This window comes from Dipteris shenzhenensis, chromosome 27 (genome assembly GCF_047967505.1).
Source record: "Dipteris shenzhenensis isolate YYH24624 ecotype China chromosome 27, Dip_SZ_1.0, whole genome shotgun sequence".
Taxonomy (NCBI): Eukaryota; Viridiplantae; Streptophyta; class Polypodiopsida; order Gleicheniales; family Dipteridaceae; genus Dipteris; species Dipteris shenzhenensis.
The window spans coordinates 46051452-46074874 of NC_141622.1; the positions used below are offsets into that span (position 1 = coordinate 46051452).

The 23423-nt window shown below is 41.5% G+C and overlaps 1 protein-coding gene across 4 annotated transcripts; it reads left to right on the forward strand.

The window, feature by feature from the left end:
• Positions 1 to 826: 826 nt before the first annotated feature.
• Positions 827 to 3082, forward strand: LOC147884385 (uncharacterized). Of its 4 annotated transcripts, none has more exons than XM_087398723.1 (7): positions 829 to 1064; positions 1398 to 1511; positions 1647 to 1749; positions 1882 to 1968; positions 2170 to 2229; positions 2322 to 2387; positions 2512 to 3071. In XM_087398723.1, exons 3-7 carry the CDS (start codon positions 1690 to 1692, stop codon positions 2698 to 2700), a joined length of 462 nt encoding a protein of 153 aa, XP_087254849.1. In that variant the 5' UTR covers positions 829 to 1064; positions 1398 to 1511; positions 1647 to 1689; the 3' UTR covers positions 2701 to 3071. The 4 variants fall into 4 exon arrangements, with proteins under 4 accessions (XP_087254851.1, XP_087254849.1, XP_087254848.1 ...); XM_087398724.1 differs by lacking the exon at positions 829 to 1064 and adding an exon at positions 1095 to 1243; XM_087398725.1 differs by lacking the exon at positions 1398 to 1511 and having other exon boundaries at positions 827 to 1064; positions 2554 to 3082.
• The last annotated feature ends 20341 nt before the right edge of the window (positions 3083 to 23423 follow it).

The window sequence follows — 23423 nt, forward strand, 5'->3', positions numbered from 1 at the left end:
TAGGCTAGTGGCTAGTGTGCATTAATGGTGTAAAGTGGGCCATTGTTCTAGTGTTGTCTTATGGGATATTTCATCATGATCTTTGGGGTTGATGCTTGCACCCCTTTTGGACATGGCCTCATGTTAAATGGTCCAAGAAATGATTTGGATTTTTGTGTCTATGTGTGTGTGTGTGTGTGTGTGTGTGTGGCACTATAGTGGCTTAGAGGGCCTCCCCGCATTGTTGCTAGGGACAAGGCCTCAACCTTGCAATGCCAAGGTATAACAACGCTAGCACAACACTAACATGTACGGTTGCTAGCAATGTTGCACAGCTCAGGTGATTGTTGTATCATAGCTTGGCCTAGCATTTTGAAAACTTGGAGGTTCTTCATTGGTGACTTTTGCAAATGTGTGAGAGCATCTCCTTGAGCAGTCCAAGGTTGGTGGGATGAGAGTCTAGAGCTGTAATGCTTCCGCTTTTGCTGAGCGATATATACTCAGATTTCATCTTTACTTATCTAGCAAGAGAGCGTTTTATAAAACTTTAAAATCCTACGAAACCATGTGGCACATTCTAAGCTGTTAGATCAACTGGCCTATTATTAGCTACTTACAATATGCTTAGTAGCTGGTCTAGCATTCTAGTTATGTGGAGAGATGATCGATTTTTATCTGCGCCCAAACTACTTGAGTTGCCATGTTGGCGCTTCAGTGGGCGCTACTACCAGTCGAGAGTCGAGGAGGCGCCTTAACCACCTGAGGCACGTGCCGCTAGTGCACAGAGATCGCATGTTGTTGTTGTTGTTGAATGATGAAATGATTGGTCTTGTTGACAAGTGCTTCTTGTAGTTGTTTCTCCTCCTTCTTCTTCTTGTTGCTTCTCCAGGCTATTTTCTTCTTCTTCTTCTTCTTGCTACTTAATTTTCTACTTTATCTTTTCTTGTTCTTCTTCTTAGTCTTCATCTTCTTCTTCTTCTTCTTCTTCTTCTTCTTCTTCTCCCCATCTGCAGTCCATGGCTCTCCCCCTCACTCCACTGCTGCTCCTGCTGCCGCTGCTTCACTAGAAGAAGCTGCCTCCTCAGGTCCGCACCTCTCTCTCTCTCTCTCTCTCTCTCTCTCTCCTGGTTTCCTTTTTCATCGACACCTGCACACCTGTGCGAGCGCCCCTCGTATCTAATCTGCACGCGAAGAACTATCGAGAGCGAGAGAGAGAGTGTGTGTGTGAGTGGGAACCACGTCAGTACTAACCGACGGAGATAAGGTCCATACTCTCTCGTAATTGCTGTTGAGTATTGTGTCACCTCCGCATATCCATACACAGTCTAAAATTTGCGAAAGAATGTCTGCAAATTTGTAGCTGGTCTCAACGATTCCTTGCTCATCGGATGGCCACACATTTTGCCTTGTTACGGCAGGCTGCCGAGGGGAAGTTTGGGATTTTTGAGCCCTCGTTAGCAGTTGGCCGACACCTTGCTTACTAGATCCGACCTTTTCTTCGTTGCAAGACGCGTAATCAACAAAGAATGCTTGGATGTGGATTCTCTTATTCTACCGCGATTAGCTGTGAATTCACGAATCAGCAAATGATCATGAACGTTAAAGCTTCAATTAACTGTTTCAAGATGGGAATGTAATCCGTTGCTCGATCGTGATTTCCATTTCAGTGAAAACAGAATCCCCCGATCTGCAAGCTTGCTTTTAACAGAAATGAAAAAAAGAAAGGATTGCGATTTCCATGTACCAGAATCTGTCGAGGCGGGTGTACAGGTAGTTTTGTCGATGCAATTGAGTGTGTGATAAGTCTGCAGCGCGGCTTAATCATTGCTACTTGATTCTAGTGTTCATGTGCTCGATCGCGGCTCTACTGCTGTCTTGGTTGACATGGGGGAACATCTGCAGGTTGAAGTCTCTGCTACTTCTGATGAAATTCGCTCGGAAGATGATTGGGAATCCGAGCGACCGGGAGTCTCAACGCTATACGACATCGTAGGCTCTCTGAAAATCTTGCAAATTTTCTTCATCTCGTTGATTTCATTAATCGTTGCTTCTCCTGCGATGATTGAGCATGCATTTCAGTACACACGGCTTAAATATTGGCAAGCCACATGAGCATTTATGTTCCGCTTGGTTGTCGTTCTACCTCTCTCTGGATGATTGCTCACGTCCTTACAACAATATTAACGACAGGCAGATTCTGTGGACGACCGCTTGTGCGCACTGCAACAACTTATACCACACGGTCTCGAGGTGCCCATTCTATCTAAAATCATCCGACACTGCTCGCTTTCAAATTCTGCCGTTAATTCAGAGGTCAATCAAGCTCTGCGTGAATTGTGCAGCTAGAAAGAGATGAGATCTTAGAAGTTGCGATTGCTTATGTAAAACAATTGGAGACAGAAATCCAGGTGTGGTGGTGTAACCTATGCCTTCTGATTTCAGTGTATTCTGCAGAAGAATGCTGCCTTTTGCTATTGAGGCTAACGTCTAGAATTTGGACTTGTTGTGTACTCGAATTTTCTCTGTTTTCAGATGTTTAATAATTCAGTGGGAGATTGGTCTTCGTCTTTTCAGCCTGAAGCTCACCTAACAATCGGCACTCCCAAAATTCTTGGTGCTGGTTCACAAAGGGACGTTGGTTCAGAAGCATCTGAAAGTACAGCTTTACAGAAAAGGGGGCTATGCGTGGTGCCCCTCTCAATTCTTGCCAGAGCTTTTTAATCTTTGTAACATAACAGTGATGTCCTCGTATATATATATATATATATAAGTATATGTATATTAATTATGTAATGCGAAGCATTTCGAGAAAATGGTGGAGAGAAGATAAGCAGCTGCATTCTTGTATAACTCTGTGTGAAGGCTGATGTCGAAATTGTACTCTGTGGAAGATTGAGGGGAGAGATAATGCAGGTTATGATCCGCTGAAGAGATATCTATCCAATCCAACAAGGAGAGCGTTCTTGCTCGGGGAGTTTGAACCTAGTTACTAGTAAATCTCTTCCTGCACCAGTTAATTTTTATTCTCGTTGGATGATTTAATGTCGTGGCCAGCTCTTGCATGGTTCTGAATCTGGGAATTTGATTCATCCCCTCGGACATAGGTCAACATAATTAAGGAGTTTTGCTAAATTCTTACAATGTTGGTGTTGTTGAAGAAGATGAATAAGCACATGTGCAAGTTAGCCCTGCAGGCATGCTAATGATAAGGGAGCATGGTCTTGTATGGTTTGGAGAAAAAAGAGTGATTCTGTCAAAGGGGTTTGCAATCACCCGGCAACAAGAAGAGGGGGCATGCTAATGATAAGGGAGCGTGGTCTTGTACAGTTTGGAGAAAAAAGAGTGATTCTGTCAAAGCGGTTTGCAATCACCCGGCAACAAGAAGAGAACGCCATGTCACCAATCTAGGTAGGAAGCCATCCATAGGTTAGAGCTGGTCCCCATGCACCAAAATAGCAAGGGTCTTTGGTGCTAGCTACGAACTTCCTAGCATAGATGCTGTAATGTAGCCTCGTGACGGGTCAGATTTTCCAAGCCAGCTCCATCCACCACTAGGCAATGAAACCGGCATAGGGGACGAAGAACCTCTCAGTACTGTCGATTGTCAGTGATGATGACCCCACCAGCTGCACCACCTGCATGCATTCAGGCTACATTTATGCATGCCTAAAATTGGCTCAATCTCTTGAGCGCCAAGGGGTGTCCCTATGCACTGTAAGAAAACAATATAACATCTGTACTCAACAGATAACAGGATCTTGTATGCAAGAGAGAAAACCAGATAGTATGGAGAATCAAAAATTTGATTACTGTAAAACTGATACAATAGATGGCGCTGCCTCCCAGCCATGCGCTCCTGTGTGAGAAGCTTCGATGGCGTGCTGCAAACAGTAGAGGACGGAGGCTGGATGCTAAGGAATCAGGATTGTTGTAGCCAGTGATAATGATGGGCTTCACGGGCTTGCTCTTATATAGCCACCAGTTGTAGTCGGTTAGGCCCAATTGAGAGACCGACCCAATCGGTCCAAAACGGCCGACTGGAGGTCAGTTCCGAAATAGGCCAGCGACCACACGTTAGAACCGTAGCGCACAATAGAGCAACTGACCTACGAGTGTCGTTTGGCGGCCCAGAGCCATCCGAGATCATCTGGGGCTTCAAACGGGCCTCACAGTCCAAGAGTGGAGTCCAAGAGTGGGCTGCCTCGGGAAATACTCCGTCTACCCTCAGTGCGGTCAGTCATGGGATGCCTTCCCGCACTTGCATGTAGCTTGGTTGGCAGTGTGCCAACTCTATCTGAAGCCGTCCAGCCATCAGGCCACACATGGCCCCCATCTGGTGGTCCAAACCAAGACCTACCAAATAACCGAGCTTACTCAAATGCCTTCTCCTCATATGGGGGGCTTACAAGTAGAGTTAGCTGGTTCCTGCGTAGTTACGCGGCGTAGTTACGCGAGAGTGGAGCATTGATATCTAACACCCACCCTCAATGTCCACCCGCAAGTGAACTTACTTTTTCGGCCCAATGCCAAGTCGATAAAGATGCCTCTCTAGCAAGTCTCTTCCAAGAGCCTTCGTGAAGATGTTCGCAACATTCTCTTTAGTTAGATAGTATACCATGTCGACCTCTCCATCCATGATGAGCTCGTGTACAAAGTGATATTGAATCCCAATGTGTTTTGTGGGAGCATGGAACACAGGGTTCTTTGCAATTGCCATGCAACTCTGATTTACTTTCGTAGGCTTGTTCTAGACTGCACCCATGTCCCCTAAAATCCTCCTCAACCACATTGCCTCACAAGAGGCAAAACATGCTGACTTGTACTCAGCCTCGGTAGAAGAAAGAGCAACTGTGGATTGCTTCTTGCTGACCCATGACACAGCTCCAGATCCAAGTGAGAAACAGTAACCTATCACTGACCTCCTGTTGTCCACGTCTCCTGCCTAATCCGAGTCACAGAATTCAGTCAAGGTGTTGCCCTTGGTATAGGTGATGCCATAATCAAGTGTGCCTTTGATGTATTTCAGCACCTGCATCTCTGTCCTCCACTAGTTCTCCCGGGGCTTATTGGAAAACCTGCTTAGTATACCAGTCGCAAAGCCGATGTCCGACCGCGTGCTGCACAACTAAATCAAACTGTCCACAAGCCTTCTGTACTTCACTTCGTCCACGAGTGGTGATGAATCCTCGTTTGAGAGCTTCACGTCAACCTCCATAGGAGTGCCAACTGTCTTGTACTCAGCCATGCCAAATGCCTTCAGTATCTCTCCAGCATACTTCAGCTGTGAAATGAAGATCTGTTTTGGCTCTTGCCAAACTTCAATCCCCAAACAAAAATGCATCAGTCCGAGGTATGTCATTTCAAACTCTCTTCCTAGCAAATGCTTTGTCTGCGAGATCTTCTCTTCATGATTCCCTGTTATGACAAGGTCGTCCACATAAAGGACCACGATCATACACCTGCCTCCTTTGTAGATATACGAATTTGCATCAGATGCGCTCCTCCTGAACCCGTTTTGCAGAAAGTAGGCATTAATCCGTTGGTACCACGCTCATGGGGCCTGTTTCAGCCCATAAAGTGCCTTCTTTAGTTTACAGACTTTACCTTCTGAATCGGGGATCACAAAACCTGGTGGTTGTTCCACGTATACCTCCTCCTTGAGATCTCCATTAAAAAAGGTGGATTTTACATCCATTTGAAACACGGGCCAACTTTCCTGTGCTGCTAAAGCCAAAACACTGCGAATTGTGGTTAGCCGAGCTGTGGGAGCAAAAGTATCGTGATAATCAAAACCATATACCTGTGCGAATCCTTTTGCTACGAGTTGAGCCTTGTACTTATCCAACGTGCCGTTGGACTTGTACTTGGTCTTGTACACCCACTTGGTGCAAATTACCTTGCGTTTTGGTGGTCGATCCACAAGGTCCCAAGTGTTCTTCATTATGGAGCCATACTCCGACTGCATAGCCTCCATCCACCTATCATCACCCTGTGCTTCTTTAAGACACTTGGATTCATCAGCAGGGATCACCTCTGTCATCAAAGCGTAGTTGACCAAGTGTTCCTGTGTCCTCCTTTGCTCCTCTAATCTCTTGGACCGGTGGTGTTCGGATGGTTCCTCCTCAATGGCTAGAGATTCTCTGCCATTTCGGGAATGGCCGTTGCCATTGTGGTTTTGTAGGCTCTTCTTCCTCTTCTTTATCTTGAATCCTCCCAAGCACCGTTGGGGGAGTTCGGTCTGCTGTTGGTGGTTGTACTGGATGGATATCCTGGTCCTGGTTGTCTGGCAAGGAAGCATCCTCCTCCAATTGATGCGGCTGTTCTGAGAAGACCACATCGCGACTTACTATTACCTTCTTGGTAAGAGGATTATAGAGATGGTACCCCTTCGCCTCTTCACTGTAGCCCAAGAAAATACACTTCCGGCTCTTCGATTTCCATTTGGTCCTGTTAGCATCAGGGACATGCATAAAACAGTCACATCCAAAAGCTCTAAAATGTGCAGCTGAAGGTTTCTTACCAAAAAAGGCCTACAGTGGAGTCATCCCATTCACAACCTTCGTGTAGCTACGATTCAGAATGTAAACTGTCGTGTTGCATGCTTTAGCCCATAAAGTCTTTGGCAAATCTTTCCCTTTCATCATACTCCTGCCCATTTCGCAGATGATGCGCATCTTGCGCTCTGCTACTCCATTTTGTTGTGATGTATGTGGCGGGGGTTTCTGCCTCTTGATCCCCGTGACTTTTGCAGTAACTTTCGAATTTACTTGATGTGAACTCACCACCTCTGTCTGATCTCGACTTCTTTACCTTCCTCCCTGTTTCTTTCTCGACTATTACATGCCATTCTTTGAACTTACTAAAAGCCTCATATTTAGTCTTCAGGAAGTATATCCATATCCTTCTACTATAGTCATCGATCAGCGTCATGAAGTAGTAAGAACCACCCAAAGCTTCCGTCTCCATCTTTCCGCAGAGGTCCGTGTGAACGAGCTCTAGAGGAGCCTTTGCCCTGCTGGCCTCTTTAGAAAAGGGCTACCGATGCTGCTTGCCCATCATGCAAGCTTCACATACATCAGGCAAATCTGTAATTTCTGGTAGATCTGCAATCATTCCACTTTTATGCATCTCATTTAAAGAACTAAGGTTTAGGTGATCAAACCTCTCATGCCATAGCTTAGTGTTCCTCACATCGGCTTGAGCACTGAAAGCTGAGAGTTCGTAGATGTTGCGCCGTGTATCTTTACCAATGACCTTCCCTTGAAGATCCAAAATCTGTGTGCCATTCTTATTGAAGTGAACTTTGAGGTCCCGATCCGGGATCGCAAAAACTTTTACCAATGACATTCCCTTGAAGATCCAAAATCTGTGTGCCATTCTTATTGAAGTGAACTTTGAGGTCCCGATCTGCGGACAACAAGTTCCTCTTGATATCTGCTGGCACATAAGAAATATTGGATAATTGTTTTACAACTCCATCTGACTTGAGAGCAATCGTACCTTTTCCTTTTGCTAGACATTTTGCATCATTGCCGACTGCTATCAGGATGTCATTTCCTACTGGATGTAGAGAGGTATACCAATCCTTCCGACTAGTCATGTGGCGCGATGCACCACTGTCAATAATCCAAGATTCATCTGCAGGTACATGAATTGCCTCCGTGCAAATCTCCTCAATTGCTACAAACAACTCTACTGGTGCTGCCTATGCACTGTTGCTGGACTCTTTCTTTACTCCATTCTTCTCATCTGTAATCTTCTTCTGGCACTCATTCTGCTTATGCCCTGCCTTGTTGCAATAGAAGCACTTGATCTTCTTCTTTCTCTTTTTATCATAAGAAGAAGATGGGTTACCAGAGTCCTTACCCTTACCTTTCTTTGATCCAGGCGAGAAAACTGAATCTTCTCCAATCCTCGTCTTTTGATGCATCTCCTCCTCCAGAAGCATTGCATTGAAATCCTCAAAGTTGAGGGGCGGATTTCTGTTCTGCTTTGGCGCTGTAACAAGATCGTCATACTTTGGTGGGAGAATCTGTATGCACCTTCATGCTAGATTCTCGCTGGTGATGGTGATGCCAATCGCAGTCATCTAATCGCGCAGATTCTTCACCCCCTGGTAATGAACTTCTTTGCCATTTCAGACTCATACAGTTTCTCGTTCGCGAGTTGAGTCTCCAGATTCTGAATCTGCGTCTGATTCGTGGTCTCGTACTAATTTTTCAAGACCGTCCATGCCTCCTCCACTGTGGTAACATGTTGAATTAACACCATGACAGAATCACTTACACTACAGATAATAGAACACAGTGCATTTGCATTTCTTCTTGTCCACGCGAGAATCTGAGCCACAGTTGGTACTATCTGTTATCCTACATTGGCTGGATTCGGTCTCGCAACTGGCTTCACATCCACCCCAGTAGCAGTATCCTGAAACTCGTATGCGCTTAGGATGGTCTTTCTCTTGAACTTCCAGAGTGGATAGTTAGTGCCGTCCAACTTTCGCCTTTCGCCGAACGATGGGATTCGCAGTCTTGCAGGTTGGGCCATCTCTCACAATCTGCTCGCAAACAGAAACACACTACCAAATCTTCTTGCTAGAGCCCAAGCTCTGATACCATGTAAGAAAACAATACAACGTCTGTGCTCAACAGATAACAGGATCTCGTATGTAAGAGAGAAAAGTAGATAGTATGGAGAATCAAAAATTTGATTACTGTAAGACTGATACAATAGATGGCACTGCCTCCCAGCCGTGCGCTCCTGTGTGAGAAGCTTCGATGGCATGTTGGAAACAGTAGAGGACGGAGGTTAGATGCTAAGGAATCAGGGTCGATGTAGCCAGTGATAATGATGGGCTTCATAAGCTTGCTCTTATATAGCCACCAGTCGTAGTCGGTTAGACCCAATTGGGAGACCAACCCAGTCGGCCCAAAACGGCCGACTGGAGGTCTCGAAATAGGCCATCGACCACACGTTAGAATCGTGGCACAGAATAGAGTAATTAACCTACGGACGCCATTCGGCCCAGAGCCATCTGGGATCATCTGGAGCTCCAAACGAGCCCCGCAGCCCGAGAGTGGGCTGCCTCGAGAAATGCTCCATCTACCTCAATGCGGTCAGTCATGGGATGCCTTTCCGCACTTTGCAAGTAGCCTAGTTGGCAGTGTGCCAACTCTATCTGAAGCCGTCCAGCCATCAGGCCACACATGGCCCCCATCTGGTGTCTAAATCAGGACCTACCGGATAACCAAGCTTACTCAAATGCCTTCTCCTCATATGGGGGCTTACAAGTAGAGTTAGCTGGTTCTCGCGTAGTTACACGAGAGTGGAGCATTGATATCTAACATGCACCCCTGGACTGGAAGTCTATCCTCAACTAGCACTCATTGACAATGGAGCAGCGTTTGGTGATCTATTGTATGGGGCCTCACAAAATTAATAAGGGTCTCCAAAGGCATGTCGATCCCTAGTGCACGGGGACCGGCTCTTGGATGGAGTATTCTGAACAAAAGTAAAGGCACCCGAGTAAAGGGTCAAGGAAGTTTTTGGCTCCAAGCACAGCCCAAGTCAGTGTCAAATTTCCCATTGCAATGATTGAAGATGAGCTTCACAGTCCATCCCTATTATGACCAACTTGTCAATTGACTATAAAGGGGTGATATTTCTAGTTTTTTGTCGAAATGCTAAGGATCGTGGGCTTCAAATATTCAATTTGGGGAGAGCATACAGAGGTCACTTGCTCATGATATTCAATCATACAACATTTCATTGCTAAATGCTAAGTTGTATAACAAAGAGAGAGAATCCTATGGCCATGCAAGGGGAATACACATGGAGATGAGCCGGCATATTGATAGTGCAACTAGCGAGGTACCATAATGCAAGAGCTAACTGGTCATTTAGACGCATCCAGTAGGAAAACTATTTGGCCCAAAGTGTATGGGATGAAAAGTTAGCTCGTGGAGGCACGGTTGAAAGGAGAGGCAAGTTGGCACTGGTAAGAAGCTTTTAAAAAGGTCTCTTGACGAGAAGTTGGCATCAGTAGTAGGAAGCTTTCAAAAAGGTCTCTTGATGAGAAAGGAAAGTTATTTTAAAAACTCAAGATCTACCTATAATGATATAAAAGCTAGGTGGGCGATGGCATGGTAATTCTTCTAAAGATAGCTTACACTGGTCAATGCTCTGAAAGTATATGGGTGATTGCACCTAAAAGAATTTGATTTCAAGGTGGCAGGAGGAAGGGAAGCATGACTATATGACAAATTATCTTTGATGGATATTAAAGGTTGAGCCACCTCTAGATGATCTACCATATCGTCTACTATTCAAAATATAGGGCATTTAATGATTGAGAGACTTTTTAATAGCACCTAGTTTTTAACAAAATCTCTTTGCTTAAGGGACACTTGAATATATAGGTTCAATACATCCCATAGCCAAGGGAAACACAAGTAGGGATATTGCTTTTGTAGTGAATACTTGAATAAAGTACATCCAAATAAATCTATGAGCAGTGATCACAAAGTACAATTGCCACTAAACATAATAGGTGATAGAAATATACACTTTAATAGGTGATAGAAAAGCCCATTCCATCCAGATCATGAAGGCAGAAAGGTCAATGACTAGGGATATAAGTACACATTGCATTTTAGGCATATGATAGAACAATGAAGAGCACTAACCATACACCCTTTCTATGAGCCCATAGTCTCGATGTGGTGGTACCAAAGAGTTCATATGGGTGGTTCTAAAATTATGACACCAAAGCATAGGGACTATCTTTCCATCATATCAAAAATGCTATAACAAAGGTATGGGTTAAAATGAGCTTAAGGAATAAATATATTAAAGAAGGGGACTCATAGATCAAGTCCAAAGGGATAATTCTACTAGTAAACATGGATTGTCATCTCTTGTCTAACCTCATATATTGTAAATAGGACCAATGCATGATTGGGTGTAGCCATTTTTTATGATGATCAGGGAATTATTGCATATGGCTAACTTGCTTTATTATAAATTATGCATTTTCACAATGGAATTTGACAAACTTGGTGTCTAAACTAATCCCCACATTTTGAACTTCAATCTGAGATCAAAAAAGTACATAGTTGGAAACATGAATGAGATCATTAAATTACTACAAATGCTATAATGCTATGAAGCATGTAGCGTGGATTATATAAGATTCCAAAAAAATTTTAAAACATCAAATAGTTGTTCTATACATATGTGGAATCAATTGTTTATTTGAAAGTGCACTTGAGCTTCCCACAAACCAAAGGAGGCAACCAATTGAGAACCTTTGCTATGGTGTAGGGGGTCTCCAATACTATGTTGTAATTGTGTGCATACCTTTGGGGGCAAGCTCAATAACTTTTTCTCATTTGGTTGGAAAGGCAAACTTTTGAAAAAATGTACTCCATACATATGGAGCTAGTGCATGGTGGTCTTAAAAACATTGATATTTAGTGAAATTTGTAGCTTAGTTCACCCATAAATGGATACACTTCAAACAACAAAATCCGTACATGTGCAATGTTCTTTCAACAAATCCCACATTATTTATTTTTGCATTGGTTCCTTTTAGAGTCACTACCTTGCAATGACATCAAACCTGCCAGCGAGCCAATTTGCCTTTTTCTTTTTTCAACCATTTTGGGCTTCTTTGCACTCATTTAGGGGTCACAAGTTAGAGGTAGCAAAACATGATCAACACTGTATTCCAAAATTTTGGACTTGTCTAAAGTCCAATTCCAGAATTGGACTAAATACAGCCCAATTTTTTTGAATATCATAGTCCCATGGTTGGTTTCCCATATATTTCAAAATAAGGGTTATCTCAGGTGACTCGAATGATATCATCTTGGGCTCAAAATGCAATGCACACATCCACAATAGATTAAAAGATTTCATCATTGCAAAATATGATGTATGCATAATCCTTATACTCAACCTTTTTTATATCTTGGGGTTGAATGGTCATCATTTACAATATCAATTAAGCATCAGTAAAACCTTGTTTGTCATTTTAGAAACTCTCCAATGGGTCTATGACCCTTCGGAAGATGTGGCTTCCCACACTCAGACCATACTTCGCTAGCCTTGGTCAGAACCTCTGAAATTGTTGAATTCTTTTCTTTTTAAACTGTTCAATGTTCAACCTCATAGATTTGAATATGTACCTCAAGTCATCATCAAATAGGTGAATAAAATATATGACTCTTGAAAACTTTTTTATGTACTCATCGTGGCAAGTTTCCTTTTCAAGCTTCACCATATTCCTACATGCTTCACAAAAGTGTTTCCCATCAATGGACTCAAAAGTACATCTTTCCAAGAATCTATTTTTGAGAAAGCATATACTTTTTCTCATTATCATCCTTGTAATAACGGTGCTCATAGAGTGCAAATCACGAACTATATCAATCCATCTAAACTCCTCAAATGCTTCAAAGAAGTCAGCATGCTTTCTGAAAGTCACAAGCTATGGCTCCAATGTATCATCCAATTTATTTGGAAATCTCTTGAAGGCTATTGGGTGTAAATAAATACTAGCATTACTCTACCTTGCATCCTCGTATAATTTGCATGCAAACTTCTCATCAAGCATTCTTTGATTGGTAAACAAAGTAGCTCAATTGATCTATAGTCTGACCACCGCATATAGAGAGGTCCCCCATACGTAGCCCTCGTCACCTTCGGTGTGTATATTTGTTGTTACAAAAGCATCTATAAGATATGAATCTGTAACCACAGCTTCGGCAGCTTCTTCATGCTCATTGTCAGCATCATCATCACTGTCCAATCTCTCTCCTTGTTGTAATTGCATTGCTCTTTGGTTGGCTCTTTGAGGTGGAGGTCTTTTTCTAGGTATAGCTATAGCTTCCAAACAAGCATTAAACTTATATGGTGTCTGTTTCTTTTCCTTTCCCAACTACTACTCCAACTATACCACTACCCTGATTGTTAGATGCTTTAATTGTACCCCGGATGCTTGCACCACTACCATGGATGTCAAATGCGGCAACTGCAGGTCCACTAACCTAAATGTTTTGCAATGCATCCCATATTTCCTTTAAAGAATGTAAGGCATTACCTATTTTTGCATAATCCACTGCATCTGGCACTTCCCACAAGAAGTACTTCTTATCACTTGTCTGCAACTTGAATGTACGATGGCCTTGTGAGCTATGGTCATAGAAAGCTATCATGAACCCATCTTCACCCCCATCTAGCTTTATGATTCCACCTGTCTGGAGGTCGAAGTTGGGACTTATCACTTTGAATGAAGTGATAACCAAGTGATAATATTTTTGCTTTATCAAGAACAACCATGGTCAATGCATTTCTCAAGGTCCTTCTTCGTGGAGTCCATTGTAGATTCCTAAAACTTTAAAAAGCCCTAATAAGAAACCACAAGATTCTTGGAATTCCCTTCTCAAATGTCAACTTTGTAACAAAACTCAAATTTAGATTGAACAATGGGGGAAGTTGTAGCCAATGTTAGGATCCAAGGCCTTTAGGGCATTAAAGTCCTTCCATATCTAGCATCTTTGGAGAGGCATGTAAGTGAGGTCGACTTGTTGGTCGCACTCGACCAAGCAGTACATCTACCAAAAAACATCGTGCTTGAAAAATGGGATCCTCCATTTAGATTGGAGCCCCACTTTGATGTCTATAGTTGGCACCTTTCCTATATCCGGAAAGATGTAGCCACCGTGTGTCTCCCGAGTGTTGGTCATGCATCATTTTTGGAAGCTCTCCGGTAGGATTTTGGTGAGGGTGTGGACTTCCATTAAATTCTTCCTTCTGAGTTAGAAACTGTGCAGCTTCCCTCGCCACCTGTTGATGTCAGAAATGTCTGCAAACACCTTGAACGATGTGATCACCTAGTACCAGGTGTTGTGGTTGGGTGGAGGTTCCTGTGGTAAGGTGTCCTCTTCTTCTATCAGATTCTTGTTCACCTCCTTGCTATCTTCTTCATCATCGGGACCCTCAACGTCCATGAAGAGCATGGGATTTAAGATTTGGTACCATGCCAGTGTGCCTAGATATTTTGGACTGGTAGGACTAGCAAATGCTTGCAATGTCGTGCCTTATGAGTCTGTATTGGTGGTGTGCTATGAAGTGGATGATTGTGAAGTGGGTCTAGAGGCCACAGTAGTAGTAGGAGTTGGTGGTTGGTGTGGGGCCTTGGGTAATAGTGTTGGGGATAGGGCATGTTGAATCAAAAATTACCCATGCTGTGTTAGGGTCTACTTCTTGAAGATTAGTTGAGTAAGCCACATGCAAATCATTAAATTGGATGAAACTAGTTTGGAGCATCTATATGGCTTCCACAACCCTATTAAAGTTCACTATTATGCCAATAGGCTAATATTGTGAACTATTGGGGATCTAGATACACATTCAACTTCTTGCCAACCATATTACTAAGACCTTTGGTCATGGAATGTGAATTGTAGGGTATGTGTGACGAGAAACACTCACGAAACCTATAAGTCCTTGAAAAACACAGCAACACTCTTCGAAAATACACACAAGCTCTCAAAACTCACAAACGAAAGAGATAGAACAAGCATGCTGGGTACAATCTCCCCGCATAGGTGTGGTGCTCTCCTTCCACCTCCTATGTATTTATGTATATTTCTCAAAAAGCTTCCGAGCAAAAATCATACAAAAGCCCCTGTGCTTTCCTCCATGCACCCTTTTACAAAAAGCCCATCCACCTTCTAGAATAGCTAGCTTTTTCTAAAAATAAAGCTTTTTCTAACTTTAGTTTATACACTTAGCCAACATCAACATCAAGGAAAGTGAGTTCTTAGTTACCAAGCTTGAATTCTTGCGACAAGTCATCTTAATTTATAAGTGGCCTACTCGAGTGAATATTCAGGATGTATGCTCTTTTGTTAGCTTGGCAAATTTCTCTCACACCAAGGTCTATCAATGAGATTGCATCTCCTATGTCCAAAATTTTGAGAAGTAATATATATTTTCATTGGCCTCCTAAAACATAATATAGTTAAGCAAGCACTCACTACAACACCAATTATGGTAGTTGTTTACCCAAACCCTCCACGTGACGTTATGACAAACACTTCCAACATAGATATTGAAACAATCTTTTATTAAAAAAAGAGGAGAAATCTAGGGTTTATATTTTATCAACAATAATGTAAGGAGTTAGGCCTTTTGGTTTTAGTATCTTTTGTTGTCTTCAAAGTAGAATATTTTGGGTATCAAGGCAGATAGTTGTAACTTATTGTTGATATAATATAAATCTACTATAGCAATCTTGAGTTAATTCTTTTGATAGCCATAAACATTGATACCAAATCTAGATATCCAAAGAGTCCCTTGCTATTGTTCATGCCTACTCACATGAAAACATTATGTCATGGAAGTTGACTCTATAATGAAGACATATCATCACTGATTGAAGTATATTTTCATTCAGCCAATTATTAATCCTCATCAAGCATGCTAGGCATAATTTTTGGCCAACTTCCAATTGACTATGAACTACATTCCAAGATTATGCAATGCAATTGTAGATGCTTTTACCAAATTACCTCAAGCCTCCTCTACTATGGTGATCACTACTCTTTTTGTTGATCTCTAGATTCTTTCAAAAGCACATATGTGCAAGATAAAGAATTTGGCACAACACTATAGGTTCTTATTGTTAGATATCAATGCTCCACTCTTGTGTAACTACGCGGGAACCAGTTAACTCTACTTGTAAGCCCCCCATATGAGGAGAAGGCATTTGAGTAGCTCGGTTGTCCGATAGGTCTTGGTTTGGACACCAGATGGGGGCCATGTGTGGCCTGATGGCCAGACGGCTTCAGATAGAGTTGGCACACCGCCAACTAGGCTACATGCAAGTGCGAGAAGGCATCCCATGACTGACTGCACTGAGGGTAGACGGAGCATTTCTCGAGGCAGCCCACTCTCAGGTTGTGGGGCCTGTTTGAAGCCCCAGATGATCCCGGATGGCTCTGGGCCAAACGAATACCGTAGGTTAGTTGCTCTATTTTGCGCACCGATTCTATCGTGTGGTCGGTGGCCTATTTCGAGACCGACCCCCAGTCGACCGTTTTGGGTGGACTGGGTCGCTCACCCAATTGGGTCTAACCGACTACGACTGGTGGCTATGTAAGAGCAAGCCCATGAAGCCCATTTTATCACTAGCTACAGCAACCCTAATTCCTTAGCATCCAGCCTCTGTTCTCTACTGTTTCCAGCATGCCATCGAAGCTTCTTTCATAGGAGCGCACGGTTGGGAGGTAGCGCCATCTATTGTATCAATTTTATAGTAATCAAATTTTTTATTCTTCATACTATCTATTTTCTCTCTTGCATACGAGATCCTATTATCTGTTGAGCATAGACATTGTATTATTTTCTTACATGGTATCAGAGCCTGGACTCTAGCAAGAAGATTTGGTAGTGTGTTTCTGTTTGCGAGTAGATTGTGAGTTAATGGAGTAGCAGAACACAAGATGCGCATCATCTGCGAAATGGGCAGGAGTATGATGAAAGGGAAAGATTTGCCAAAGACTTTCTGGGCTGAAGCATGTAACATGGCAGTTTACATTCTGAATCATAGCTACATGAAGGCTGTGAACAGGATGACTCCACTGCAGGCCTTTTCTAGTAAGAAACCTTCAGCTGCACATTTCAGATTTTTTGGATGTGACTGTTTTATGCATGTCCCTGATGCTAACAAGACCAAATGGGAACCGAAGAGCCGAAAGTGTATTTTCTTGGGCTACAGTGAAGAGGCGAAGGGTTACCATCTCTATAACCCTGTTACCAAGAAGGTAATTGTAAGTTGCAATGTGGTCTTCTCAGAACAGCCGCATCAATTGGAGGAGGATGCTTCCTTCCCAGACAACCAAGACTAGGATATCCATCTAGTACAACCACCAACAGCAGACCGAACTGCCCCAACAGTGCTTGGGAGGATTCAAGATAAAGAAGAGGAAGAAGAGCCTGCAAAACCACAATGGCAATGGCCATTCCCAAAGTGGGTAAAGTAGCTCTTGGATGGCAGAGAAACTCCAGCCATTGAGGAGGAACCATCCGAACACCGCTGGTCCAAGAGATTAGAGGAGCAAAGAAGGGCGCAGGAACACTTGGTCAACTACGCGTTGATGACAGAGGTGATCCATGCTGATGAACCCAAGTGTCTTGAAGAGGCATAGAGTGATGATAGGTGGATGGATCTCATGCAGTCGGAGTATGGCTCCATAATGAAGAACAACACTTGGGACCTTGTGGATCGACCACTAAAACGCAAGGTAATCGGCACCAAGTGGGTGTACAAGACCAAGTACAAGTCCGACAGCACGTTGGATAAGTACAAGGCTCGGCTCGTGGCAAAAGGATTCGCACAGGTACATGGTTTTGATTATCAAGATACTTTTGTAATTCGTAGTGTTTTGGCTTTAGCAGCCCAAGGAAGTTGGCCTGTGTTTTAGATGGATGTAAAATCTTCCTTTCTAAATGGAGATCTCAAGGAGGAGGTATATGTGGAACAACCACCAGGTTTTGAGATCCTCAGTTCATAAGGTAAAGTCTGTAAACTGAAGAAGGCACTTTACGGGCTGAAACAGGCCCCACGAGCGTGGTACCAGCAAATTGATGCCTCCTTTCTGCAAAACAGGTTCAGGAGGAGCCCATCTGATGCAAATTTGTATATCTTCAGAGGAGGCATGTGTATGATCGTGATCCTTTATATGGACGACCTTGTCATAACAGGGAACCATGAAGAGAAGATCTCACAGACAAAGCATTTGCTAGGAAGAGAGTTTAAAATGACAGACCTCGGACTGATGGATTTCTGTTTGAGGATTGAAGTTTGGCAAGAGTCGAAACAGATCTTCATTTTATGGTTGAAGTATGCTGGAGAGATACTGAAGGCATTTGGCATGGCTGAGTGCAAGACTGTTGGTACCCATATGACTTCACTAAGTAATGAGCTTTTAGACATGGCATTAAGTTCACTATCTTTGGAACCAAAGAAAACCAAGTCTCAACATTCCAAAATTGTGGCTAATTAGAAACATACTCGGGGGGTCACTCATAAATATGTAAGCATAGCATGTGGGTTCAACATAAGGAAATCTTTAAATCCCCTTTTTACATGTTTTTCACATACAAAAGGGTATCATATAAAGTGGGTATTTGGATATTGAATAGAAAAAGGGTGTGTTTTATTCATGATAAAAACTTACAGATAAAGTGTTTTACAAATAGGTCTTGAATACAAGTGATATATGGCATTTATATCTAGTGAAACCCCCAAGGAAAAATAGGTTGCTATTCTCATTCATTAGATAGATAAACATTCCAAGATTGTGTAAATAGGTTGCTAACCTTGCTCATTAGATAGTTTAACTCTAGATACAATGTGATGTTGATTGCCAACATCTTTGTAAACTTAAAGTGCAACCTACACCTACATGCAAAGAACATATGATATTCTAAGCTCAGGAGGAAATAAAACTGAAAACACTTCTTTATTATTGCATATAGAACAAAACATTACAGTGAACTCTCATGCAAGATCATCCTCATCTCTATGGGGCTTGTTGGAGGATCAAACCTTCTAACAAAGCATAGTTTTAGCTACAACAACCATCAAAACACAAGAAATGATGCTACTACAAAACCTTGACACCGAGCCATGTTTGAAGCGAGTGATTGAGACTATCTGAGCTCATGGGTGAGCTAACTCCATGCAGCATCAACTCTATCCACAGAGAGATTCCGAGCAAGCATCCATGGAACCATGGTGCACAATGCTTGTGTAGATATCCTTCACACAGAGTCACCACCTTGCATGCTATCCATGGCTACATTTCCATGATGAGCCACCACGTAGGTCTGTCACCAACAATCTTGATATGTGGTCCAAGCCCATGTGGTTGAGGTCAAGAAGCTGATAAAAAACCACAACATGACATGTGCTCGATTGCTTATGACATAGGCCTCTTAGTATTGTATGATAAATTTCAAAACACACATCATGAGACGCATTACATATTTTCTAAATATATTTAGCAAAATTGCTCTAAAGATAAACATCGCATCCATTGTAAACAAAATGAATGGTAGTCCTTTTCCAATCAATCTTCAAAGTATTAATTTTTTCACTAAACCACTCTATCTCAAAAATAAGAATAAGCCTATGTAGATTTATTATGAGGAATCGTATCTCTTCTATGTAATATTGAATCTACAAAGGAATCCTTTGAATCTTTTGATCCCAAATTTGTAACTTGATATTAGTAGTCACTAGGTGTTGTTGGGATTTGGAGACTCTACACTAGTTTAGATCAATAAAGCTATGATAGACCCTAGGTCAAATAGGATACATACTTCATGACTTGATTTTCTTAAAAAACTTAATTGAATCATTAGGTGTAAATAGAAACTGACTAAGATTACAATCACAACACTAGAAAGACTCTAAATAAAAAAAATTTAATTGAGAAAATCATTAACTAAACGGTGACTTCCATCATCTGGACGGTCTACTATCTTGATAATAGTTTCTACTCAAATAGCCACGCTACATCATAAATAAAATCCCACTTTGCATACCTTAGCCAACTTTGAGGATCAGTTATTTCCTTTGAACCCATAGCATTCAAATTGTCTTTCCTAAAACGAGAGAAAAAATTCATATTTTCTTAGAACCTCCATTTTTGTCTTCTACATTGGGGACTAGAAGATTTGTGGGTGGATATCTTTAATTGACTATCCACCCACAAATCTTCTCCCAAGCATATCTTCAATTAAAGATTAGCATTGACCACTTTGAGGTCTGCAATTATGGTATCTTCTTCTTCTTCCTCCATTTCCAAATCATCTTGGGAGGCTTCTAATTGTTTGACATTTCATTCTAAGGATGGAATATACAATCTAAATAAGTATCAATGATGTTTGACATTTATTAAAATACATTGCATCTATTATTCTCATAAAAACTTTCATGTTTTCTCCCATAATAAGGAAGGCAATAGAATGAGAGATAAGGTTTTATTCTAGAGAAGCCAAAGCTTAAGAAAGAGGTCTAAATCAAATATATTAGAGGTCCATATATTGCTCTTACATATATTTTTAACCCTCCATAATCTAGAGGACCCTCCACAATCTCAAAAATCACTTAAGCACTCCCCAAAATCCCAAAATATTTTGAAGACCATATTGGCTAGCCTCCACACATGCATGATTGATAAAATAATAAAACAAGACAATAGAACTAAAGCACTTATAGCCCCATGGATTCCTAGGCAACCTTTAATTCTTTAGCATGTTGTTTTGATGCTTGTGTAGCCCAAGGGCTACCCTTAGAGTGGGCCCTTCCATTTGAGTCCCATAGCTTGTATCTCTTGCACTTTCAATTTGAGTTCCAATTGTTTCTCATATGAAGGTATGTGATGCACTGACACAAACATTCTAGAGATATCTCAGGTAAGTTAACAAGTATGTTGTTCATCTGCATGTCTTTTATATGGACTCCTACCTATGCATATAGAGAGAAATGAATATGCAATTCATGTTTATCAAGAAATATCATGTTTATTTAAAACAAATGCCTCATCAAGTGTAATTCTATTTAAGATGAAGGTTGGTGACTATGGCTGTAGTTTACAAGCATTTCTAACCTAGGGTTCACAAATTTTATAACATATTCAAGAAGACCAAGCGTGGTGCTAATCAATTATTAAATATGTGAGTGATGCAAAGTCTTATATAAGATATATGGACAATGCACAAGTCATAAAGAACTAATTGAAAATGGTCAAGTAGATGCGTGGAGCTTTGTAGAGCAAGGACCAATTAATTTGAAGGGATGTGTAGTAGAGGGGCAAGGCAATTTTGAAGGGATGTGTAGCAAAGGGACACTTCAGTTCCAGAATCAAGGACCAAGTTTTGCCATGACAAGGTCTTGACATTTTTAATGGCCAAGCATCATCTATTCTAGAAGCATTTCTAAGGCCAATGTGTCTATTAGGCATTCACAATGCAAATGTCTAATAAAGGATGTTGCCATTCCCACACACTCCTATTGTGGTTGTTAATAGAGACAAGCCTTTTGTGTATAAGGGCCTTGCATGAGCGATCCCCCTCCAATTCAATGTTATTTACCCATCATGTTATGTTAAGTTGTCCACTAGTGCTCGTTTGTATGACAAAAACGTTTTAGTGTCCAATGCAAAGCATGGAGACCAAAGCCAAGAATGAACATCATATTGCACTATTGAATGATATCACATATTAAAGAACATGGGTGACTTCCTAATTATGTGACTATTTTGGGATATCCCTAAATTTGTAATAAAATTTATGGAAGACCATTATCAAGGAGTGCCATGAGATATAGACTCACTTGTGTTTAATTATAGAAGAGATGGATGAAAAGCTTATCAAAAGAAAATGAAATGGGAGTCAAAGTATATAAAAATACAAAGAGGAGTGGAAGGAATACCCACATGCCATTTTAGAACAATGCATGAAGTAATCCTAGGGCTCCCAATCATGCCTAAATCACCTCCCAATCTATGTAAAGTGCACTTGATGTTGTATGTGGAGCTTGATCTTTTTTTAGAGGTTGTTTTTTGGCCGTGCTTTGGACCTAGGCATGTTTATACCCATTCCATGAAGGGGGGTTAATGTCCCCCCTAGGACTGTCACTAAGGGGTTCCAAAGGGGGCCGATGACATGCTTGAGGTCCCCCGTGGCAGGGGTTTGGCAGCAACTCCCCCAAAGCCAAAAATACACAAAATTTGGTGCATGATTTGTGTGGTCAAAATTGTAAGATAAGAGTGTGCCTCACATATTAGGAGAGGAATGAATATATTGCTTCTATCTTGCATCTTCTTGCATTATTTCTTCCATTATCGCATTGCTCCTAACAACTAGTACCTTAGCATTTGTTTGAGCAATGCCCATTTGACTCATTTGGAATGAGGTTCCTGGTTCAAGTGGGAGTAGAAGGCAAGTTCAAATTCAAGAAGTCCAATGGAAAGAACTACTAGCATTAGAAGATGTAAAATGAGGATTATTTGTATCAAAAGGACCTTTTCTTGCCATTAGGCAAGATCAGAAAGAAGCCTGTGAGTATGTTGGTGAAAGATTAGGAGGTTCTTGATAGAAATGTGCTAGGAACAATATGACTGTGTTTGGCAGCATCAGTGGCTTTCAATACTATTGAACAAAAGACAACAAAGGACTTGATGAGCATGATGGATACATTATATGAAAAACCATCAACTTCTAACAAGGTATTTCTTATGAAGGGTCTATTCAATATGAAGATGTTAGAAGGTGGGTCTATAGCTGATCATTTGAATCAATTCAATACAAATACAAGCCAACTAAGGTCTATAGGAGTAAACTTTGATGATGAGGTTCAAGCTCTCTTGATTTTGTGCTCATTTCCAGAAAGTTGGAATAGCTTATTCATGCCTATGAGTAACTCTGTTTTTGGGTTAAACACTTTAAAGTTTGATGATGTTATTGGTGTTCTCCTTAGCGAGAAAATGCAATGAAAAAGCACATGTGAAACATCGGGTGCTACTTTGACTCTTGGGAACAGGGGAAGACAAAGAGAGAGAGGAAAGAGCCTAGGACATCACCACAAGTCAAGAAGAAATAGAGCCAAATCCAAAGGGAACCTAGAGTGCTGGCATTGTGGGAGGAAAGTACACCTGAAAAGAAAAAAAGTTAGTTGCGAAAGAAAAAGGAACGAGATGGACAATAAGAGAATACGTACGAAGCAAATGTAGCAAGTATTGTCTAATAAAATTATAGAATGGAAACCAATGGTCATAGAAGGAAGTAAGGCATGTTCTTGATTTAAGAAGAAACTTAATTTCAAAAGGCCAATTGGATGATGAAGGCTATACAACCACATTTGCAAGAAATTTGTGGAAGGTCACTAAGGGTCAATGGTAATAGCAAAAGGACCTAAGGTAGGTACATTGTATTCATGTATCGATAATGCTTACTCCTCTATTGCTTTAGCTTCTACATGAGCAGATATAGCTCTATGGCATCATAGGCTTGGACACATGAGTAAGAAGGGGATGCAGATTCTTCACTGAAGAAATCTATTGCCAAGTTTGAAGCATGTTGATTTGGAGCTACGTGAGAACTATGCTTATGGAAAACAAAAGAGAGTTATCAAAGTTGGAAAGCAACTAGAAAAATTTGGATATATTGCATTCAAAGAAAATTTGAGATCTTTGAAGCTTTTGAAAAATGGAAAGCTTTTGCTGAGAATGAGACTAGAAAGAGTTGAAGGTTCTCATATCAAATAATGGAGGCAAATACTACAGCAATGAGTTTGATAGTTACTATTCATACAATGGAAATTATGTACAAAAGACAACTCCAAGAATGCCACAAGAAAATCCTGT

Coding starts and splice junctions, on each gene's coding strand:
- LOC147884385 (XM_087398723.1), top strand. CDS start 1,690: ATGAAAAAAAGAAAGGATTGCGATTTCCATGTACCAGAATCTGTCGAG. Junction 1,969..2,169: donor TCTCAACGCTATACGACATC/GTAGGCTCTCTG, acceptor TATTAACGACAG/GCAGATTCTGTGGACGACCG. Junction 2,230..2,321: donor TTATACCACACGGTCTCGAG/GTGCCCATTCTA, acceptor TGAATTGTGCAG/CTAGAAAGAGATGAGATCTT.